This window comes from Scyliorhinus torazame, chromosome 1, assembly GCF_047496885.1.
Source record: "Scyliorhinus torazame isolate Kashiwa2021f chromosome 1, sScyTor2.1, whole genome shotgun sequence".
Lineage (NCBI taxonomy): Eukaryota > Metazoa > Chordata > Chondrichthyes > Carcharhiniformes > Scyliorhinidae > Scyliorhinus > Scyliorhinus torazame.
Genome location: NC_092707.1, coordinates 312,843,731 through 312,862,639, shown reverse-complemented (window position 1 = coordinate 312,862,639; position 18,909 = coordinate 312,843,731). Strand labels below are relative to the sequence as shown.

At 43.0% G+C, this 18,909-nt stretch overlaps 1 protein-coding gene across 1 annotated transcript in view; it reads right to left on the bottom strand.

Moving 5' to 3' along the window:
• Positions 1-9,653: 9,653 nt before the first annotated feature.
• Positions 9,654-18,909, bottom strand: part of LOC140423947 (serine/threonine-protein phosphatase 4 regulatory subunit 3) — a 65,503-nt gene continuing 56,247 nt past the window's right edge. Inside the window, exons 15-16 of the mRNA XM_072507825.1 lie at positions 11,987-12,189; positions 9,654-11,252 (exon numbers count right to left, since the gene is read on the bottom strand). Coding sequence (XP_072363926.1) covers positions 11,157-11,252; positions 11,987-12,189 — 299 coding nt within the window. The 3' untranslated portion in view covers positions 9,654-11,156. The remainder of the gene's footprint in view (positions 11,253-11,986; positions 12,190-18,909) is intronic.

Below are 18,909 nucleotides of genomic sequence, written 5' to 3'. Positions count from 1 at the left end.
AGCCCGTTCCAGTTCCTAGATGCCCTTAACGCCATAGCCAAAGGCTCTATGGCCAGAGCAAACATCAGCGAGGAGAGGGGACACCCTTGTCTTGTCCCTCGGTGCAGTTTAAAATAGCCCGACATCCGCCGATTTGTACACACACTTGCTACTGGTGCCTGATACAGCAACCGCACCCAATCAATGAAGCCCTGACCAAACCCTAACCTTCCTAACACCTCTCACAAATAATTTCACTTCTCCGCATCCATCGCAGCCACTCCTCCCCCCCCCCCCCCCCCCCCCCCCCCGCCGAGGGCATCATGATAATGTTTAAGAGCCTTCTAAACATTGGCCGTGAGTTGCCTGCCCTTTACAAACCCGGTCTGGTCTTCCCCCATCACCCCCGGGAAACAGTCCTCTATCCTTGTGGCCAATATCTTAGCAAGCAGTTTGGCGTCGACATTCAATAGGGAGATCGGCTGTATGACCCGGATTGCTCAGGGTCCTTCTCCCCCTTCAGAATCAATGAGATTGAGGACTGCGACATTGTTGGGGTAAGGACACTCCGCTCCCTTGCCTCATTAAATGTCCTCACCAGCAGTGGGCCCAATATCTCCGCGAACTTCTTGTAGAATTCCACCCGGTAGCCGTCCGGCCCTGGGGCCTTGCCCGGCAGCATGACCTCCAGCCCCTCCATTATTTCCTCAATTTCAATTGGGGCTCCCAGCCCTTCCACCAGTTCTTCCCCCACCCTCGGGAACCTCAACTGACCAAAGACCTGCCTCATCCCCTCCACCCGAGCCAGGGGCTCCGACTCATATAACTTGCTATACAAGTCCTTAAACACCTCATTCACCCCCACTGGGTCCAGGACCGCATTCCCACCTCTGTTCTTTACTCTCCCGATCTCCCTGGCAGCCTCCCTTTTCCTCAGCTGGTGTGCTAGCATTCTACTGGCCTTTTCCCCATACTCATACACCGCTCCCCTTGCTTTTCTCAGTTGTGCCACCGCCTTCCCTGTAGATAACAGCGCATCTCCACCTGAAGCCTCCGCCGTTCCTTCAGTAGCCCCGTATCCAGGGCTTCCGAATATCTCCTACCCACCTGAAGTATCTTCCCAACCAACCGATCCCTCTCTGCTTGTTCCACCTTTTCCCTATGGGCCCGTATCAAAATTAACTCCCCTCTAACCACTGCCTTCAGAGCATCCCACACCGTTGCTGCAGAGACTTCCTCAATATAATTTATTTCCAAATAGTTCTGGATGGACTTGCTCAGCCGCCCACACCCCCCCTCATCTGCCAATAGTCTCACATCCAACATCCATAAGGGCGCTGCCCTCCCTCCATACTAGCCCGTAGATCCACTCAATATGTGGCATGATCTGACACCGCGACTGCCGAGTACTCGGTATCAACGATCCCCAGCAGTAGAACCCTGCTCAGGATAAAAAAGACGTTCTGTTGCTCTTTTTAGCCTTAGTCTATTGGCTCGGATTACGTCACCTTTGCTCACGAGTCGCCAGGTATCTTTATACCGCCACGTGGCTCAAGTTTAGGTTATGATTAATAATACAGCACACCGCTTAGTAAGGATTAAAAGAACGGTCATTTATTATATACGAGCAATATTAATACCCTAATACTACTTTCTATACAATAAATCTATCACTACTGGCCAATACTTAACTTAGGAAGAGCCCACCAGGTCAGGGAAATTAATGGCTTGTCCAATCAGATCTGGCCCGCGGGATCCAAAAGGCTGCTACAGGTCGGTGGCTAGGTGTCTTTACCAGATAGCGATCGCTGGATTCAAACGTACTGTTGCCGGTTGCTGTTCTTGCGAAGGTCTCGAGCAGGTGAAGAGGAGAGAGAGAGATCTGAACTTGGCCCCTCACTTTTATAGGGCCCAGGGGTTCCCGCCTCCCGGGGCGGCCCTTGACCCTGAGTCCCAAGCGATTGGATTTGTCTCCAATCCCTGGGGTCGATGTGTCCAATGGTGAGGCGATTCCTCGATCGGGGGGTGGTCGTTCACCTGTCTTAGTTTCGGCCACTGCAGGCCTGGCCCGGTATTCAATTACTAATATGTTGCAATTGTTCCCGGGGATAGCCGATTTAACTGCAGATGTCTGAATAGATGGGCTGCAAACAGTCCTGAATGTAACTACAAATACCTGGGTTGATGGGCTGTTGATAGCCCCGAGTATCAATCTGGGCTAACTTCCCCAGAGTCGAATATGCAATACTGTCTGCAGCTGCCTGCTTGTGTCTTGTTAGCTGCTTTTCCCAGCAGTCTTTCGGGTTAGCCATTTCAAACTGGGTTTTGGCCAGATTAATCGGAACGCAGCCATTTTACGTGGCTACAGTTCCAAGTAATCAGCCTAGTCGGGGGGCTTCACGCCCCCCCCCCCCAACCTCCCGATTAGCTATCACCCTTCTTAGGCGAGCCACCAGCTCACTTCTCTCGCCTCCTCGGGTCCGCCCTCGGGCATCTGCCGTCCTCGACCTCCCCTTTGCCCCCTAGCAACAGTTCCTTCCCTGCCAACAGAGCAGCTCCTCCCCCCTAGTAACAGCACCAGAAACCCTACCCCCCATATCAAACTTATCTCCTGCTCACCCCGCACTGCGCTTCCATGAGCTAGCTAACGTAGCTAGCCTAGCAGCTCCTGCCCATGGCACCAGACATCCTATCTCCCCATTGTTCTCCCTCCTTCCCCCCCCAGCTTGGACATACATAGTCAAAGCATCACAGACCCCAGTAAATAAACAGTAGAAAAAGTCCCTCCACCCAACTGCCAATAGAACAGAGTTAACTTTGCATTTCTGAGCAGCTGCTCAAACATCTTATCACATCGAAAACCAAAGAAAAAAGGAAGGGGCAAAAACAACCAAAGGGAAAAAAAAGGAACAAGAAGCAAAAATAACCCCTTGTTGCAGAGAGCACTGCATATTGAAAACAACACAGAAGTGATTTTGACCAAATCGCCACCGCAATGCCCTCCCCCAAGGTTCAGTGACCTAAATCCCCTGCTGGCCTTTTGTCCTTGATAAAGTTAATCACTTCGTCCGGTGATTCAAAATAAAGTTCCTGGCCCTCAAACGTGACCCAAAGACGCGCTGGATACAACATCCCAAACTTCACCTCCTTCTTGAAGAGGGCCGATTTTGCCCTATTAAATCCGTCTCGCCTTCTGGCCAGTTCCGCGCCAAGGTCCTGGTAGATGCGCTACTCACGGTTCTCCCACTTACAGCTCCATACCTGCTTGGCCCACCGCAAAATCTGGTCCTTGTCCAGGAACCAGTGCATTCGCACCACCATCGCCGTCGGCGGTTCATTCGCTCGCGGCTTCCTTGCAAGAGCTCTATGGACTCTGTCCACTTCCAAGGGCCGCGTAAACGCTCCATCTCCCATCAACCTTTCCAGCATACTTGCCACATGTGCTCTCGCGTCCAATCCCTCACTGCCCTCAGGGAGGCAGACGATCCTCAGGTTCCGTCTCCTGGACCTGTTCTCAAAGTCCTCCAGCTTCTCCTGCAACCTTTTCTGGCGGGCCTTCATCAGCCCCACCTCGGCCCCCAAAGCGGTTAGATAGTCCTCGTGCTCGGCCACCTTCTGAATCGCCCGTCCGTGGGTTTCTAGATCCTGTTCCACCCAATCAATCGATGCAAAGAACTTCACCAGCTGTACCGTCGACCACTATGCCACCAACCCAGGATCCTCCGCCATGTTTTCCTGCGCTGCCGGCTCTGCATCTGGCTTCCTTGCTTGACTATGTCTCCTTACACGGCCACTTCTAGTCCACTGCTCCATACACTGGTGGGGGATTTCTCTTCACTGTCTCACTCTCCACCGATTTATCAAGTAAAATACTGAAAAAAAACAGGAGAAAAAGGTCCAAAGGTTTTGTCACAAGCGGGAGCTACCAAATGTGCGACCTCCGACTCCATGGCCACCACCGGAAGAGATCTAGATCTCTTTGTATATTACACCTAACTTGTTTTCCTAACTAGCTTTGTATCAGCAGATTTGGCTACAATGCAGCCACGTGCCTTTGTTAGGTTGCCAACCTGAAATGACCTATTGATCCTGATCCATCTTCCTTAGTTAGCCAATCCTCTATCCACACTAATATATCACAGCCAACACCATGAGATCTTACCCACCTTTTATGTGGCACCTTTTCAAGTGCCTTTTGGTAAACCAAATGTACTCAGCTAATTTCATCCTCAAACAACTCTCAATAAATAAATGTATTAAACGCAATTTTCCTTTCACAACTGTCAATTCTGCTACTACCTTTGCAGCATTGTACATCTTTTCTTTCAATTTGATGTCATCAACTTCCTCATTTAACCACGGAAGATGCATCATTCCTAGTGTCTTTCTTCCTTCTTTTGATAAAACATCTTTGTTGAGCTTATGAAACATTTCCTCAAATGTCACTGCTTGCCTACCATCTTACCTTTTAACTGGTTAAGGAAGCACTGCTTCACTCAAAGGGAGGTAGAGGTCTGGAACTGTCTCCCACAAACAGTAGTTGAAGCTAGAACAGTTGTTCATTTTAAAGCAGAGATAGATTTTTGTTAAGCAAAGATATGAAGAGGTATGGGCCCCAAGGCAGGAATATGGAGTTAGGTCACAGAACAGCCATGATCTCATTTAATGGCCTACTCCTGTTCCTATGTTCCTAACATATTTTCCCATTCCACTTGAGCCAACTGTCTACAAAACTTAAATGAAAACAATTACAAGGGGGAAGGCACTGGTCTCAGTTCCAAATTTCTCGCCCTCAAACTGAATGCAAAATTCTATTAGGTTCTACGCACTCTTGCCTAAAGGATCCTTGACAACGAGATCATTAATTAATCCTGTCTCATTGCACATTACTGGATCCAAAATAGCTTGTTCTCTGGTTGGTTCCGGAATGTATTGTTCTAAGAAACTACCCTTACCAGTTTATGTTGAATTGATGGATAAGATTAAAATCTTTCACAATTATTGCAGTTCCTTTCCGACAAGCCATTATTTCTTGATTAATACTGCATCGATTAATACTGCATCTTTAATATGGCCATCAGGGAACATATAAACTACTCCTATTAGTGATTTATTTCCTTTGCAATTTACCTCCACTCAAACGGCTTCTACATTTTTACCCTCTGAACCAAGATTTCTCACTATTGAAGTAAAAGTTGCCACAGTCCCAGATGGCCATGGACTGTTTTCCCCATGAGGGGGAGCTGACTGAAGGTGATTTAACCATAGCATCTCCACATCTCAGGCAAGGGGCAAGGTTGAGAGCATCACCACATCTCAGGCAAGAGGCAAGGTTGAGAAGGCAGGGCCTTCATGAATAATCTCAGCCGGTATGGTGGCACAGAGGTTAGCACTGCTGCCTCTCAGCACCAGGGACCCAGGTTCAATTCCAATCTTGGGTAACTGTCCTTGTGGTTTGTAAGTTCTCCCAGTATCTGCGTGGGTTTTCTCCAGTTCCTCACAGTCCAAAGATGTACAGGGTGGGTGAATTGGCCATGACAAGTTGTCCCTCAGTATCCAAAAGGTTAGGTGGGGTTACTAGGATAGGGCGGGACGTGGGCCAAGATAGGGTGCTCTTTCAAATGGTTGGTGCAGACTTGATGGACCAAATGGTCACCTTCTGCACTGTAGGAATTCTATGATTACTGTACTGATTTCATCCTTTATTAGCAGAGTTCACCTCCTTCTCTTCTTGTTCTTCCAGAATGTCAAATACTCTTTGAATATTCAAGTCCCAACTGTGGTCATTTTGCAAATGTGTCTCTGTAATGACCAACATATCATACTTATTTATTTCTATTTGCGCTATCATTTCATCCATCTTGTTTCAAATGCTGCATGCATTTAGATAAAGCATTGATCTCCCAACTCTGAACTTAATTGCTGGTGCACGGATTGTATTCTGTCCCTTCCTGTTGGACTGACCATTATCTTCACCTGTGCTGCTACCCTGCACCTATCTCCAACTTTCCAAATCATCCTTCACATGAATCCTTCCATTACTATTTAGTTTCAAGTCCATGCCGCAACTCTAGTTATTCGATTTGCCAGTGCACTCATCCCAGCAGTTCTAATGAAGGCCACTCAACAGAAACTTCCTTCTTTCTCCAGTACTGGTGCAATGTCCCATGAATTGAAATCCATTCCTCCCACACTAATCTCTGGGCCACATAGTCAGCTTGGTTCTCATTTATCGTATGCCAATTGCTCGTAGCTCAGGTAGCTATCCAGCGGTTATTACGCTTGTGATTAAACATTTCTAGTCTTAAAATTATTATCACACATTTTCCTCATTGTGTAACCTATCCCAAGCTCCACCCTATTGATATCCAAGGGAATTGCTGAACTAAGTACCGTTGACTTGTGCATTCCACCTGAAAAATGTCTACATTTTCAAAAATGTAAACTGTGACAGATACCAGATAATCAAGAAAAGATTCTGCTGGAAGCTGAGAAAATGCCTGAGAAAAACATGTCAGCTAGCATCTATATTAACTGGATTCTAGGGAAGGGCTGTAAATGTGATTTTTCCTATGATTGGGGCGTCATTTCTCCCTTTGGACTGATAAGCCTCCATATTATTAACTTGCTTGCAAATCCAGGCTTTAGGTTATGCAGGGGAGGCTGTGGGATTGTCACTGGATTAGTGATACAGAGATCCAGGGTAATGGTCCGAAGACCTGGGTTCAAATCCCACCTTTAATTCAATTTTTTTTAAATCTGGGATTGAAAGTTTGGCGTTAAAAACCCATCTGGGGGCAGCACGGTGGTGCAGTGGTTAGCACTGCTGCCTCACGGCGCTGGGGTCCCAGGTTCGATCCCGGCCCTGGGTCACTGGCCGTGGGGAGTTTGTACATTCTTCCCGTGTCTGCGTGGGTCTCACCCCCACAACCCAAAAGATGAGCAGGAAAGGTGGATTGGCCACGCTAAATTGCCCATTAATTGGAAAAAATAAATAGGGTACTCTAAATTTAAAAAAAAAATACCCATCTGGTTCACTAATGCCCTTTAGTGAAGGAAATCTGTCGTCCTTACGTGAGCTGGTCTACATGTGACTCCAAACCCACAGCAAGCGTTTGACACTTAAATGCGCTCAGGGATGGGCAATAAATGCTGACCCAGCCAGCGATGCCCAGATCCCATGAACACATTTTTTCAAAGTCGGGGTTCTGCTTCATGTAGGTGCTTTCAAATTTCAGGAGGAATGGTACTTCCCCCTGCTCAGAATTACACGACTTCTGGTGCTTGCTACAACTGTAGCTCATCACTACTTGTGCTTCCAAAAGGAAGATGCATTAAACTAAGGCCTCATTGCCAGCTCAGGCAAACGGAAGAACAACAAGGTGCTATTCAAAAGCAATGAGTTCTCCGAGGGCTCTCGCCAACATCTTTATACTCAAAAACACCAAACATTATCGGGCAAATCTTTGGGACATTGCTCTATCCCGATTCTCTGATCAAGCAAAAGTTCCTGATACATCAGATTACACCAACCTAATACATTATACAGGTCTTGTGGCACAGTGGGTAGCATCCAGCCTCTGAGCCAGAAGCGCCGGGTTCGAATCCCATCCCAGGGCCAAGGAATGTGTGTTTATAATGTGACCAACGGGTTAAGTATCGACCTGCAAAATCCTTCCAACACATGCCAATGGCAAGTAGAGGAGCTGGAGAAACTCCTGTTCAGCCATGCTTTATGCAGAGTGGCACTCCTCAAGCCTCTGGCGACAGGGTAGTGACCTGTTCTCAGGGAAAAAACAGCTACGGAATCAGATGAAAGTCTGCCTTGTGTACCACTAGGTGCAGGAAGCGAAACAACAATTTCATTCTATGAATGTCGCACTATAAAAATAGCTGAAACTGTTGGGGATACTTATCTCTCTTATGTCAAATGCAAAAAGAAGAATAAAAGCTTTATACATATTTAAATAATATAGCAAACGTTTTCTGCATCATTTTCAAGCCGTTTGAAATGTAACATGCAACTCTGGCATTTTCATAACAATTTTCGAAGAAATGAATTTTTCAGGTGTTCATGAAAGTTTACTCCTAATTCCTCATTCATTAAAAACTGGTGTCAAGTAGTACAGCAAATTTTTTTATTAAACAAATGTTTTAATTAAATTATTCTTAATTTAATAAAAAATCCCTACAATTACTAGGTTGGCACTCTGACAGCAAGAGCAATAAAATCATTAACTAGGAATATTCAACAGGTCATTCTAAAAAGATAGTACTATACAATATCCCAAAACAATTACAAGTACTTGGGCCAACACGTGGAGATTAATTGGATTATGCACAACATTTGAAGAAATCGGAATCAGAAACAGAACTAAAATTTCAAATCACTGTTCAGACTTCAATATTTTGATCTACTTTAACAAAGTATAGAAATAATCAATGCTCACAAAATGTCTCCCAATAAAGTGCAGTAATTCTGAAAAATCAATCTAAAAAGTGATTGGAATGTAATGGGAAGTGAGGTGCTATCTCAGCATTTACAATTGATCCAAATACTATTCATGAGCTACTGTACTGGCTACATGATAAGTTGGATTTGCATTTGATTTTATGGAGTTTATTTAATCAAGCAGCTTAAATGGAGATATTTCGAATATCAGGTTTACAGCTGAAAGGTTGAATTGAATAGTTACTACTGAACTGTTTGCTGTGCACAGCAGATTCTATTCACTAGTTCAGAATTCCGATCATCTGTAAAGAACACAACAGGTGTTTGAGGATTATTTCACTTGGGATAGGGGGTTAAAGTGCATCACCTAAATAACTCAAAATATTCTACAATGTCCTAAAACCGAAAGATGTGGCTCATCACTGGACAAATTCAACTGATGGCAATAGATTTCAAATTATTCAAAAGGCTAAATAGAGGGATACACGTTACACAAGGAATTTTTACTTTGTTCATTGGTAATTCTGAATATAAAAATGCCAAATTCACCAAAACTAATTGAAATTCTTGGCATATCAAAGTGTTGCTTCAAATTAAAATTAAAAGCAGAAGTCCTCAAATTACTTTGTTGGCAAACAGATTAAAAATCTCTCGTTATTTAGATTGCAAACACAGCAAAAACGGATATGAAAGTCACTTTCATTTTAAGCTAACTAGTTATAAAAGAATACCTGTTTGGTAGGACGCAGGTAGTATGTAGATTCAAGCTCTTGTACTGCATGAACATTTGGTATAGTGCATGTAAAACTCAATTTGAGGGAGGAATGTTCATGCAGTTTTGCATAGTTTAGAAGTGTAACGCTCATTTGCAAAAAGAACCATGTCTGAAGATATATCTTCTGTAGTTAAATGCACCAAAGGGAAGAAAATAAGATCTAAATACATGTTAATCAAGCACATCTCCACAAAACCAACCCATAAGAGACAGCCATTTAAATAAGCTAAATGGCAATTGAAAATCAACCTTGATTAGCACGAACATTTAGTTGCTGCTTTGGTTTATTTTTTTTAAAACATTGTGCGTAATCCTATAAATAAAACTATGTCCTAAAACAAACAGTCCAAACAAACAGGCCAATCGATCAGTTAATTGATTCTCAGTTTACAATTCAGCACCATTAAAAAAGTTCATTACCTTTACCAGAAAATAGACACAACAGCATTATGTTTATGGAATTACAGGGTCACATTTTAATTCCTGAATCTTACATTGCCTCATTAATATCAACACATGTATACAAACAGTGTAAAATAACAGTTACAGTGGTGGTTATTCATCCATACAAAATAAACTTCTGTTTTATGGAAAAACTATACTTCATATCTACATGACAGACGGCCCATTTTTTTTTCCAAAGAATGTTTAAGTTGAGCTACAAAACCTCCAAAATACCAAGGGATGCAGATGACCTCAAAAAAAAAAAGCTTTAAAAAGTTGTGATTTCAGTTTGTAACACACAGATTGCCAGTTGGCTATTTGGCTACAGCTGGTTTAACAACCTGCGTTAACCACTGTATTAAAAATGATCTAGAACACCATACTGTGCAATAAAAGCATCTGGAACCTAACTTGAGCCTTCTACTGTGCTTGAATCTTAACTACTTCTGCACCGAGACAACTGTGACCAACAGGGCAAAGGCAGACTAGTTAAAATTCATGTTTTGTCGTGACTTTCTGTTAAACTCCCCAGCATTACCATCAGTCAGCTGTTAAAATTAGTGTTCCCTAAAAGTAACTTGCCTAATAGGTATAATGAAATGTTAACCTGTAATACAATACCCAAAAATATACATAAAAATCAGATTGGGATAAAACTTTATATTTTGTTAAGTGGCATGTTGGGCCTGGGGAACTGCCACAAAGTACATTAGATGAGATAGAAGGAACAGTCTTGCTCATGAACCGCTCTTGCAGCAGTCACCAACACAAGCTTTTACACCAGTCTTATGAAACAGTCTATCTGTATTACAGTACCTGACTGAGGTGCATACTCTTCTGTGCTTTTCCAACCATTCACCATTTTGATTAGAAAATGCTTAACAGGCCCAATGGATGCCCAAAGATCCAGTGAACATGATGGCAATCTCATCATTATGGTCCCAGTAGTAGATGGAGATTCTTCTGCTCAGAAAGATATTGGCAGGTTTCCTTTCCCCCAATTTAAAACTTGGAATTGGAGGCAAACAAAAAACAAGGATGAGGATAAACACATGGGACAGCACCTAATTCATTCAGACTGCAAGGATTTCCAACTGATACGTACGCCTATCCCAGTTTTTGTTTTCTGGCAAAAACTCCAAAATATCATTTTTGTGCAGCTCCTGCTCCCTTGTTCAGGCTTTCCCTAACCCGCCCCAAATCTGAACCTCTTCCCCATTTGGGAAACTGTTAATCAGGCTCCCAATTACTAACTGCTAGCCCTGCCAGCCTGATTGGCCGGTTTTCCTTTCCAAGTTTATTCCAGAGAGATCCAGTTCCTCAGTGGCATGTTGCTGCCACATAGAACTCAAGCCCTCTAGTTGAAACATTGGCACACTGTTTGCTACTCCTTGTGTTGCATCTTTTGTATTCACAGTGAAGCAGCCATTCCTGATTCAGACCCTTAGCTTATGGAACAGTTGCACCATTGTACCAGACCCCTAAGTAAGCAGTTCCATGCGTCAATTATGAGCCTAGTCGAGGTCGCTTTCTTGGTGATGCCTCTTCCTCCTCCTCCTCTTCCTCATCATCAGGATAATCTACAAGTCCCACGAGACCTCCCTGAAGAAATACAGAGGGGAAAAACATTTACATAAGCATGTAGCTTCCCTACGTCAACATGCAATTAAGCAGACAATTTGCACCCAATTTAAATTGTAAAACATAAATAAAACTACTGCAACACCCAGGAAATTTTCCACTACATTCGTTTAAAGTTTTAAACCAAAGGTTAAATGACAGTACAACTTCCTCATTCAGATTTACTTCAACCCACTACCGTCATTTATTAATAGTGCTTGTCAGGGCAGGTTTGTTAACAAATTGGAAGCATCAAAATTTAGTCTATTGGAGACTTTTTTTATTCAAATCGGATTAAGAGTTCAAATCACTGCATCCACCTAAAGTTAAAATGAGGCTCTCAAATATCAAAGTTTCGGTGGTTAGCACTGCTGCCTCACAGCTCCAGGGACCCGGGTTCAATTCCGGCCTTGGGTGACCATGTGGAGTTTGCACTTTCTCCCCGTGTCTGTGTGGGTTTCCTCCGGCTTCCTCCCAGTCAAAAAGATGTGGTTAGGTGAATTGGCCACGCTAAATTGCCCCTTAGTGTCCAAAAGGTTAAGTGGGGTTACTGGGATAGGATGGACACGTGGGCTTAAGTAGGGTGCTCTTTCCAAGGGCGGATGCAGGCTCGATGAGCCAAATGTAGCACTGTAGGATTCTATGATTCCAAAATTATATTAGAAACAAATTAAAGACTCTGCAACAGATTGACTTGAAAACAAGATAACGCAAACCTTTGTTGTCATTGCAGATGGACTGGTATGCTTTGAAGAAGAACTAGTGGAACTGGCTGGAGCCGTCTGAGCTGCCGTTGATTTACTGTTGGTGCCATTTGTTCCATTTGCTGCACCGGATGCACAGGTATGTGAAAATGTAAATTTGAAGCTGGGGCTCGAGGAACGCTTTGGAAGGTTTTCTTTGTCCTCGCTTTCTTTAGCTATGAAAGAAACATCTAAATTAAGGTGGTTATATCAGTTAAACAATAATCTTAAATCTTGTACCACCTTAGCATCTACATTGAGAATGGACACTATCAAGTCATGTTATTCTGCTTCCATGGCCGTCTACGAAAAGGAAAATTCTACACTGCTAAATGCAGAGCTGCGCTCAGTGGCAGCCTATGTCAGTGAAATTTATGTTTTAGAATTGGTCTTTTCAAGAATTGCAAAACCAGGATGATTTTGAAATATTAAAAAAGCTTGCTACACCCCAACTTTGTATTGTAGCTGAAATGAAGCTGAAGAAATATGTTAGCAAAATCAAAGCCCATTGGTGAAGAGAAAGCAGCAGCAGAGATAATCAATGAAGTGATAGAAACAGTAACGGCAAATGATTGTTTTTCCAGACTCAATGTAAGCATATGGTGTCCCAGGTCACAATGCATTATGATGTGCACTTGGATATAGGGAACATAATTGAAAATCTGGAGATGGGAAAACTTAGAAATGTGGAAAAGTTAGGAAAACAGCAGATTCTAGAAGGTAATAACATCATAAGAAATAAGAGCAGGTAATTTGGCCCATTGGGTCAGCTCCATCATTTGATAATTCATGGTTCATAGAATCATAGAATTTACAGTGCAGGAGGCCATTCGGCCCATCGAGTCTGCACCGGCTCTTGGAAAGAGCACCCTACCCAAGGTCCACACCTCCACCCTATCCCCATAACCTAGTAACCCCACCCAACACGAAGGCCAATTTTTTGGACACTATGGGCAATTTAGCATGGCCATCCACCTAACCGGCACATCTTTGGACTGTGGGAGGAAACTGGAGCACCCGGAGGAAACCCACGCACACACGGGATGTGCAGACTCCGCACAGTGACCCAAGCCGGAATCGAACCTGGGACCCTGGAGCAGTGAAGCATTTGTGCTATCAACAATGCTACCGTGCTGCCCGTTGGTCTGACTGTGGCTTTAATTCCGCTTTTCTGCCCGTTCCCCATAACCCTAGACTCCTCATCAAACATTTATCTGACTCGTCCTTCATGCAGTTCTGTGGAAGGAAATTTCAAAGACTAACAATTCTCAGAACAAATTTGTCCTCATCTCCACCTTAAACAGGAGACCTCTTAATTTTAAACTTGTGCCTCGTGGTTTGCAATTTCCCTCATATGAAGAAACATCCTCACAGCATATACCCTGTCAATTTCCCATAGAATTTTACGTTTCAATAAGATTATCTCTCATTCCGTTAATCTCCATTATTATAGCCCCAAGCTGCTCAACCTTTCCTCGTAAGACAACCTCTTTATTCCAGCAGTCAAGTGAACCTTTTCCGAGCTGCTTCTGATGCAAATATGCCCATCTTCTTTGAGAGACCAAATCTGTAGCTTTCCATGTGCAGTCTCACCAATGTCTATACAGTTAGTTGCAAGACTTCTCTACCTTTATACTTAATTCCTCTTGCATAAAGGGCAACATTCAATTTTCCTTCTCAATTACTTGCTGTGCCTGCATGCTAACCTCATGAGATTCATGTACAAGGCTACTCCAATTCCTCTGTACTGCAGCATTCTGTAGTCTCTTCCCATTTAAATAATATTGTTTTTCCATTTTCCCCCCCAAAATTGTCAACCTCACATTTTCGGCTTCATCTGCCAATTTTTTGCCCACTCACAAACTATCTAAATTTCTTTGAAGACTCTTCGTATCCTCACTTGTTCTTTATATCAGCAGCAATTTTGCTACAATATAGGTCAGTCCTTCATCCAAGTCATTAATACTGACCATAAATAGTTGAGGAACCAGCAGAGCCCAGTGGCACTCCTTAGTTAGTTTGCCCACCGAAAATGACCCGTTTCCTGTTAGTTCGCCAATCTTTCTTCCATGCTAATATATCACTGCTAACACCATGAGCTCTCGTAATCTTCTGACACTTTATTGAATGCCGTTTGCAAATCCAAATACAGTGCCACTACTGGTTCCCCTTTACCTACCCTGCTTATTACATCCTCAACTCTCACATTCAACATGACGCACTTTTCACAAAATCCTGTTGACGCTGCCTGATTGTATTAAGATTTTATAAATATCCTGCTCCTACCTCTTTAATAACAAATTTTCGCATTTTCCCAATGACAAATGTTAACTACCTGACCTACAGCTTCCTTTGTGTTCTCACCTTTCTCAAATAGGGCTGTTACATTTGTAGTTTATAATCCGCTGGGGCCTTTCCAGAATCTAGGAAATTTTGAACGGTTATGAACAATGCATCCATTATTGCTGCTTCCTTAAGACCTTATGATGCAGGCCATTAGTTCCAGGGGACCGGTTAGACTTTAGTCCCATAATCTTTCCTAATATTTTTTCAAGTTCCTCCCTCCCTTTTGGCCCTGCTTTTCTACTATTCTTGGGATGCTTTGAAGACAGATACAAAATACTTGTTCAAAGTCTGCCATTCCCCAGTTTTCTATTAATTCCCCCGTTTCACCCTCTAAGATTCTACTTATTGCAGTAAATATCTTCCTTTTTATACACTCATAAAAGTTTAAGATATGCTATTATATTTCTTACCTGTGATTATCCCTCACTCCACTCACATTGTTAATGCCTGCAAAGACTTGTTTACCTGTAAAGACTCACATTCCAACCATTCTTCCTATCCAATCTGAAATTATCTTGCAATTGTGTGTTTGCCTCCATGTGCTGTTTGTGAACCTGCCTCCATTTCACCTGATGGGAGGAGCAGCGCTCTGAAAGCTTGTGATTTCAAATAAACCTTTTGGACTTCAACCTGGTGTTGTGAGACTTCTTACTGTGCCTACCCCAGTCCAGCGCCAGCATTTCCATATCATTATATTTTGGCGGTTTTCTCTCAAGACTCCAATTTCGCCATTATCTTTATAATCATCCATTTCTGGTTTCTATCATTTTCCCAATTTTCTGGTCATTAATCTACATCTTTCAATTTGACACCATTCTCAACTTTCTCAGTTAGGCACAGAGGATTGTCCTTGTTCTACTTTCTTTTTTAATGGAATGTATATATTTGTTGAGTTATGAAATATCCCTTTAAATGACTGCCACTGCTTCTCTACTCTTACCATTTAACCTATTTTCCCATCCCACTCAAGCCAAATCAATCCACATAAACTTAAGTAATGAAAATTACAAGGATAAGACACTAGTTTCAGACTTAAGTTCCTCACCCTCAAACTGAAATGTGAATTATCTCGTTATAATCACTCTTGGCTAAAGGATCCTTTACTATGACATCCTTAATTAATCCTGCCTTGTTATACATTACCAAGTTCAAAATAACCTGCTTTCTGGTTTGTCCCAGAAGGTGTTGTTCCAAGAATCCATCTGAATACATTCTACAAACTCATCTTCCAGGCTACCCATGAGAGATTACATTTCCCAAATTATTGCCGCACCTTCCTTTCATGCCCCCATTATTTCTTGATTTATAATCCACCCCAAAGAGTAGCTACTGTCCGGAGGCCTACCAATCATTCCCACAGTGACTTGTTTTGTTTGCTATTTATCTCCATCCAAACAAATTCTACAGTTCTGTCCTCTGAACCAAGATTATCTCACTGCTGTACTGACCTCATCCATTAACAGCACAACCCCACTTCCTTCCGAAATGTTAAATACCCCTAAATATTCAAGCCCCAGTCATGGTCACATTGCAACCATATCTTTATAACGGCCATCATAACATTCTCATTTATTTCTATTTGTGCCAACAATTCATTCATCTTATTATACATATGCGTGCATTCAGATAAGAGTTTTTAATTTTGCGTTTTTACCATTTTTCTCTACTCTGACACCTTTTTTGCTAGTGCAGTCAGATGTTGTCTCTATCCTTTCCCGTCATACTCGGTTTACCATTACCTACACTGCACAATTATCTTGCCCTTTTTCTTTAACTTTCCAAATGTTCTCTCACATGAAACCGCCCTCCTGCTATTTTAGGACACAGACTGACAAAATTGGGCAGATATATTGCAGGTAAAATGTTGGTCACAAATGCTGCGAAGTGGAAGTGGGTGCAAGAATAGGGATACCAGGGGCTTCATATGGACAACTCATTAATGATTGTAGGGCATGCTGATAAAGTTGTTCAAAAAACATGAGGATCCTTGGCTTAATAGAGGGCAGAGTACAAAAATTAGGAAAAGCAATTATAAATCACTGGCTAGGTCTCAACTAAAGTACTGCATCTAATTCTGTGCACCACACTTTGTCAAGGCCTTGGAGAGGGTGCAAAGGAAATTCACCAGAATGCCAGTGATGAGAGACTTCAGTGATTACAGAAGCTGGGATTGTTCTCCTGAATGCAGAAAGTGTGTCAAGAAATTTAAGTTAATACAAGATTTTGATTGAGTTAAAAAAAAGGGAACGGTTTATACTTGCGGCTACGTCAGTTGCCAGAAGATACAGATTAAAGATAGTTTGCAGAAGGACTGGAGGAGAGCGGAGGAAAAAGTTTGTGCAGCAAACTATGATTTGGAATCTAATGCCTGCAAAGGGTGGAGGAAGTAGATTCAATACCTTTGAAAGAGCCAGACCAGGCACATTGGGCTGAATGGTCTTCTTACAAGGCTTCCCTAAATCAGGCATTTTCAAAGTGGATGCCACGACCCGCGGGTGGGTCACGGAGCCGTCCATTGCGGCGTTTCCGATCGTGTGAATTCATGCACAACAGCCAGCTTTTAACAATGCCGTCTGCGACCAGATAAAAAAATGTGAGCGCACTGCGCATGCGTGCCCGCTCATCGGTGCGCATGCGCAGAACCAAGCGAGAAGCATCACCTCCTGACATCAGCGCACTGGTGCAGGAGAAGATTTTTAAAAAAATTCATTGTAATCTTTCTGCCTGAAGCGAGGCAGCGAGCAGGTCACGCGGCCCCCAAGCTGACGTAACGCAGCAGCAAACAAGTAAAATTTAAAATGGATTGTTTTGTTAGAAGGAAGAGAGGGCCAGAGACACAAACAGGCCAGGATCTCACAACTAAACCTGCTGGAGAGAGTGGCTCGGGAGAATCCACAGCAGGACAAAGCAGTGGTAGTGTGAGCTGTTCAGGAGAATCCACAGCAGGGCAAAGCAGTAGTGGTGTTGGTTCCAGGGCCTCTGGTGAACAGCCCATGAAGGAGAAGTTGAAATCAGGCACGATGCAGCATAAAGACGATTTTTTACGGTATGGATTTATTAATTGTGCCGACGCAAATCAGGATTCAAGGTCCATGTGTGTTATATGCCGGGAAGTGGTGGCAAATGAAAGTTTAAAACCTCAAAATTTCAAAGGCATTTGAAGACTAAGCAAGGGAGTTCGAGGACAAGGCTCTTGATTGTTTTTCAAAAAATGCACAGAGAACTTAAATTATCAGTTGAAGTCCTCAGCAGAAATGTTACATTTGAATGGCAAAGTACAATTAGCCTCTTACATGTTAACTTACCGTGTAGCTAAAGAGAAAGTGCCCCAAACTGTAGCAGAGATTAATTCTCCCTGCAGCATTAGATATAGTTCATACAGTCATAGATGAGAGGTTTGTTGAAAAAGTGAAATGCATCCCACTTAGTGATAACACAGTGGCTCACTGAATTTGTGATATTGCTGAGAATTTAGAAGCCCAGCTTATTTCTCGTTTAAAATCAGAGCAGGAATTCTCAATACACCTGGATGAAAGTACAGACGTTTCAGATTGTGTAACCTTGCTAGTTTACATTAGATATGTTTGGCACAATGAATTTGTTGCAGATTTGATGTGCTACTTGACTTTACCAATACACACGACTGGCGGAGAAATTTTTGAAGCGTTGAATAGTTTTGTGGTTGGAAAGTGCGGGCTCGACTGGGTACGTTGCAGAGTAATCGCAAGTGATGGAGCAGCCAACATAACTGGGAAAAACAGTGGAGTTATTGTAAGGATTAAGGAGGCAACTGGTCAGGACATTGTTTGGAACCATTTTTTTATTCACCGTGCGGCACTGGCATCAAAAGGAATTCTATCTGATCTTGAAGTGGTGTTGAAAGGAATTGCGAATTTCATTAAACACCGCCCACTCAATACCAGAATTTTTGACACTCGTGTCCCGATATGGGGACTGAGCACACACATTTATTGTTCCACACAGAATTACGTTGGCTGTCAAGGGGTCGGGTGCTACTCAAGAGTTTACGAACTGAGTTACGAAATCCACGCTTTCCACCTCAAGAAATTGTCCTCTCTGGCTGATTTGTTTGCTGATGAAACTTGGATGCTAACTATGTCTTACCTTGCAGACATCTTTTCAATTCTAAATGAACTGAACCTCAAATTGCAAGGGAAGGATGATGATTGCTTTTGGCACTGTGAAGAAATCGAAGCTTTCCAAAAGACATTGAAAGTTTGGCAATTGAGAGTACAAAGCCAAAATTACTACATGTTTCCCACACTTCGAAACATCGAGGAAAACAGCATTATGTAAGGAAACTGCAAATGGACTGGCAAGCCTTATTCAGTTGCATTTGGTCACTATTTTCCAGAGGAGAAGTTTAAGATTTTGAGAGAAAAGAGGTGGATGAAAAATCCCTCGAGTTTGAGACCCCAGAAACGGTCCTCAACTCGCAGCTGACTCCAAATGCAGAAACTGAGCTTCTGCGCCTCAGCTGTGACAGCATATTAAAAACACACCACAAGTGCGGTTGCGGTGATGCACTG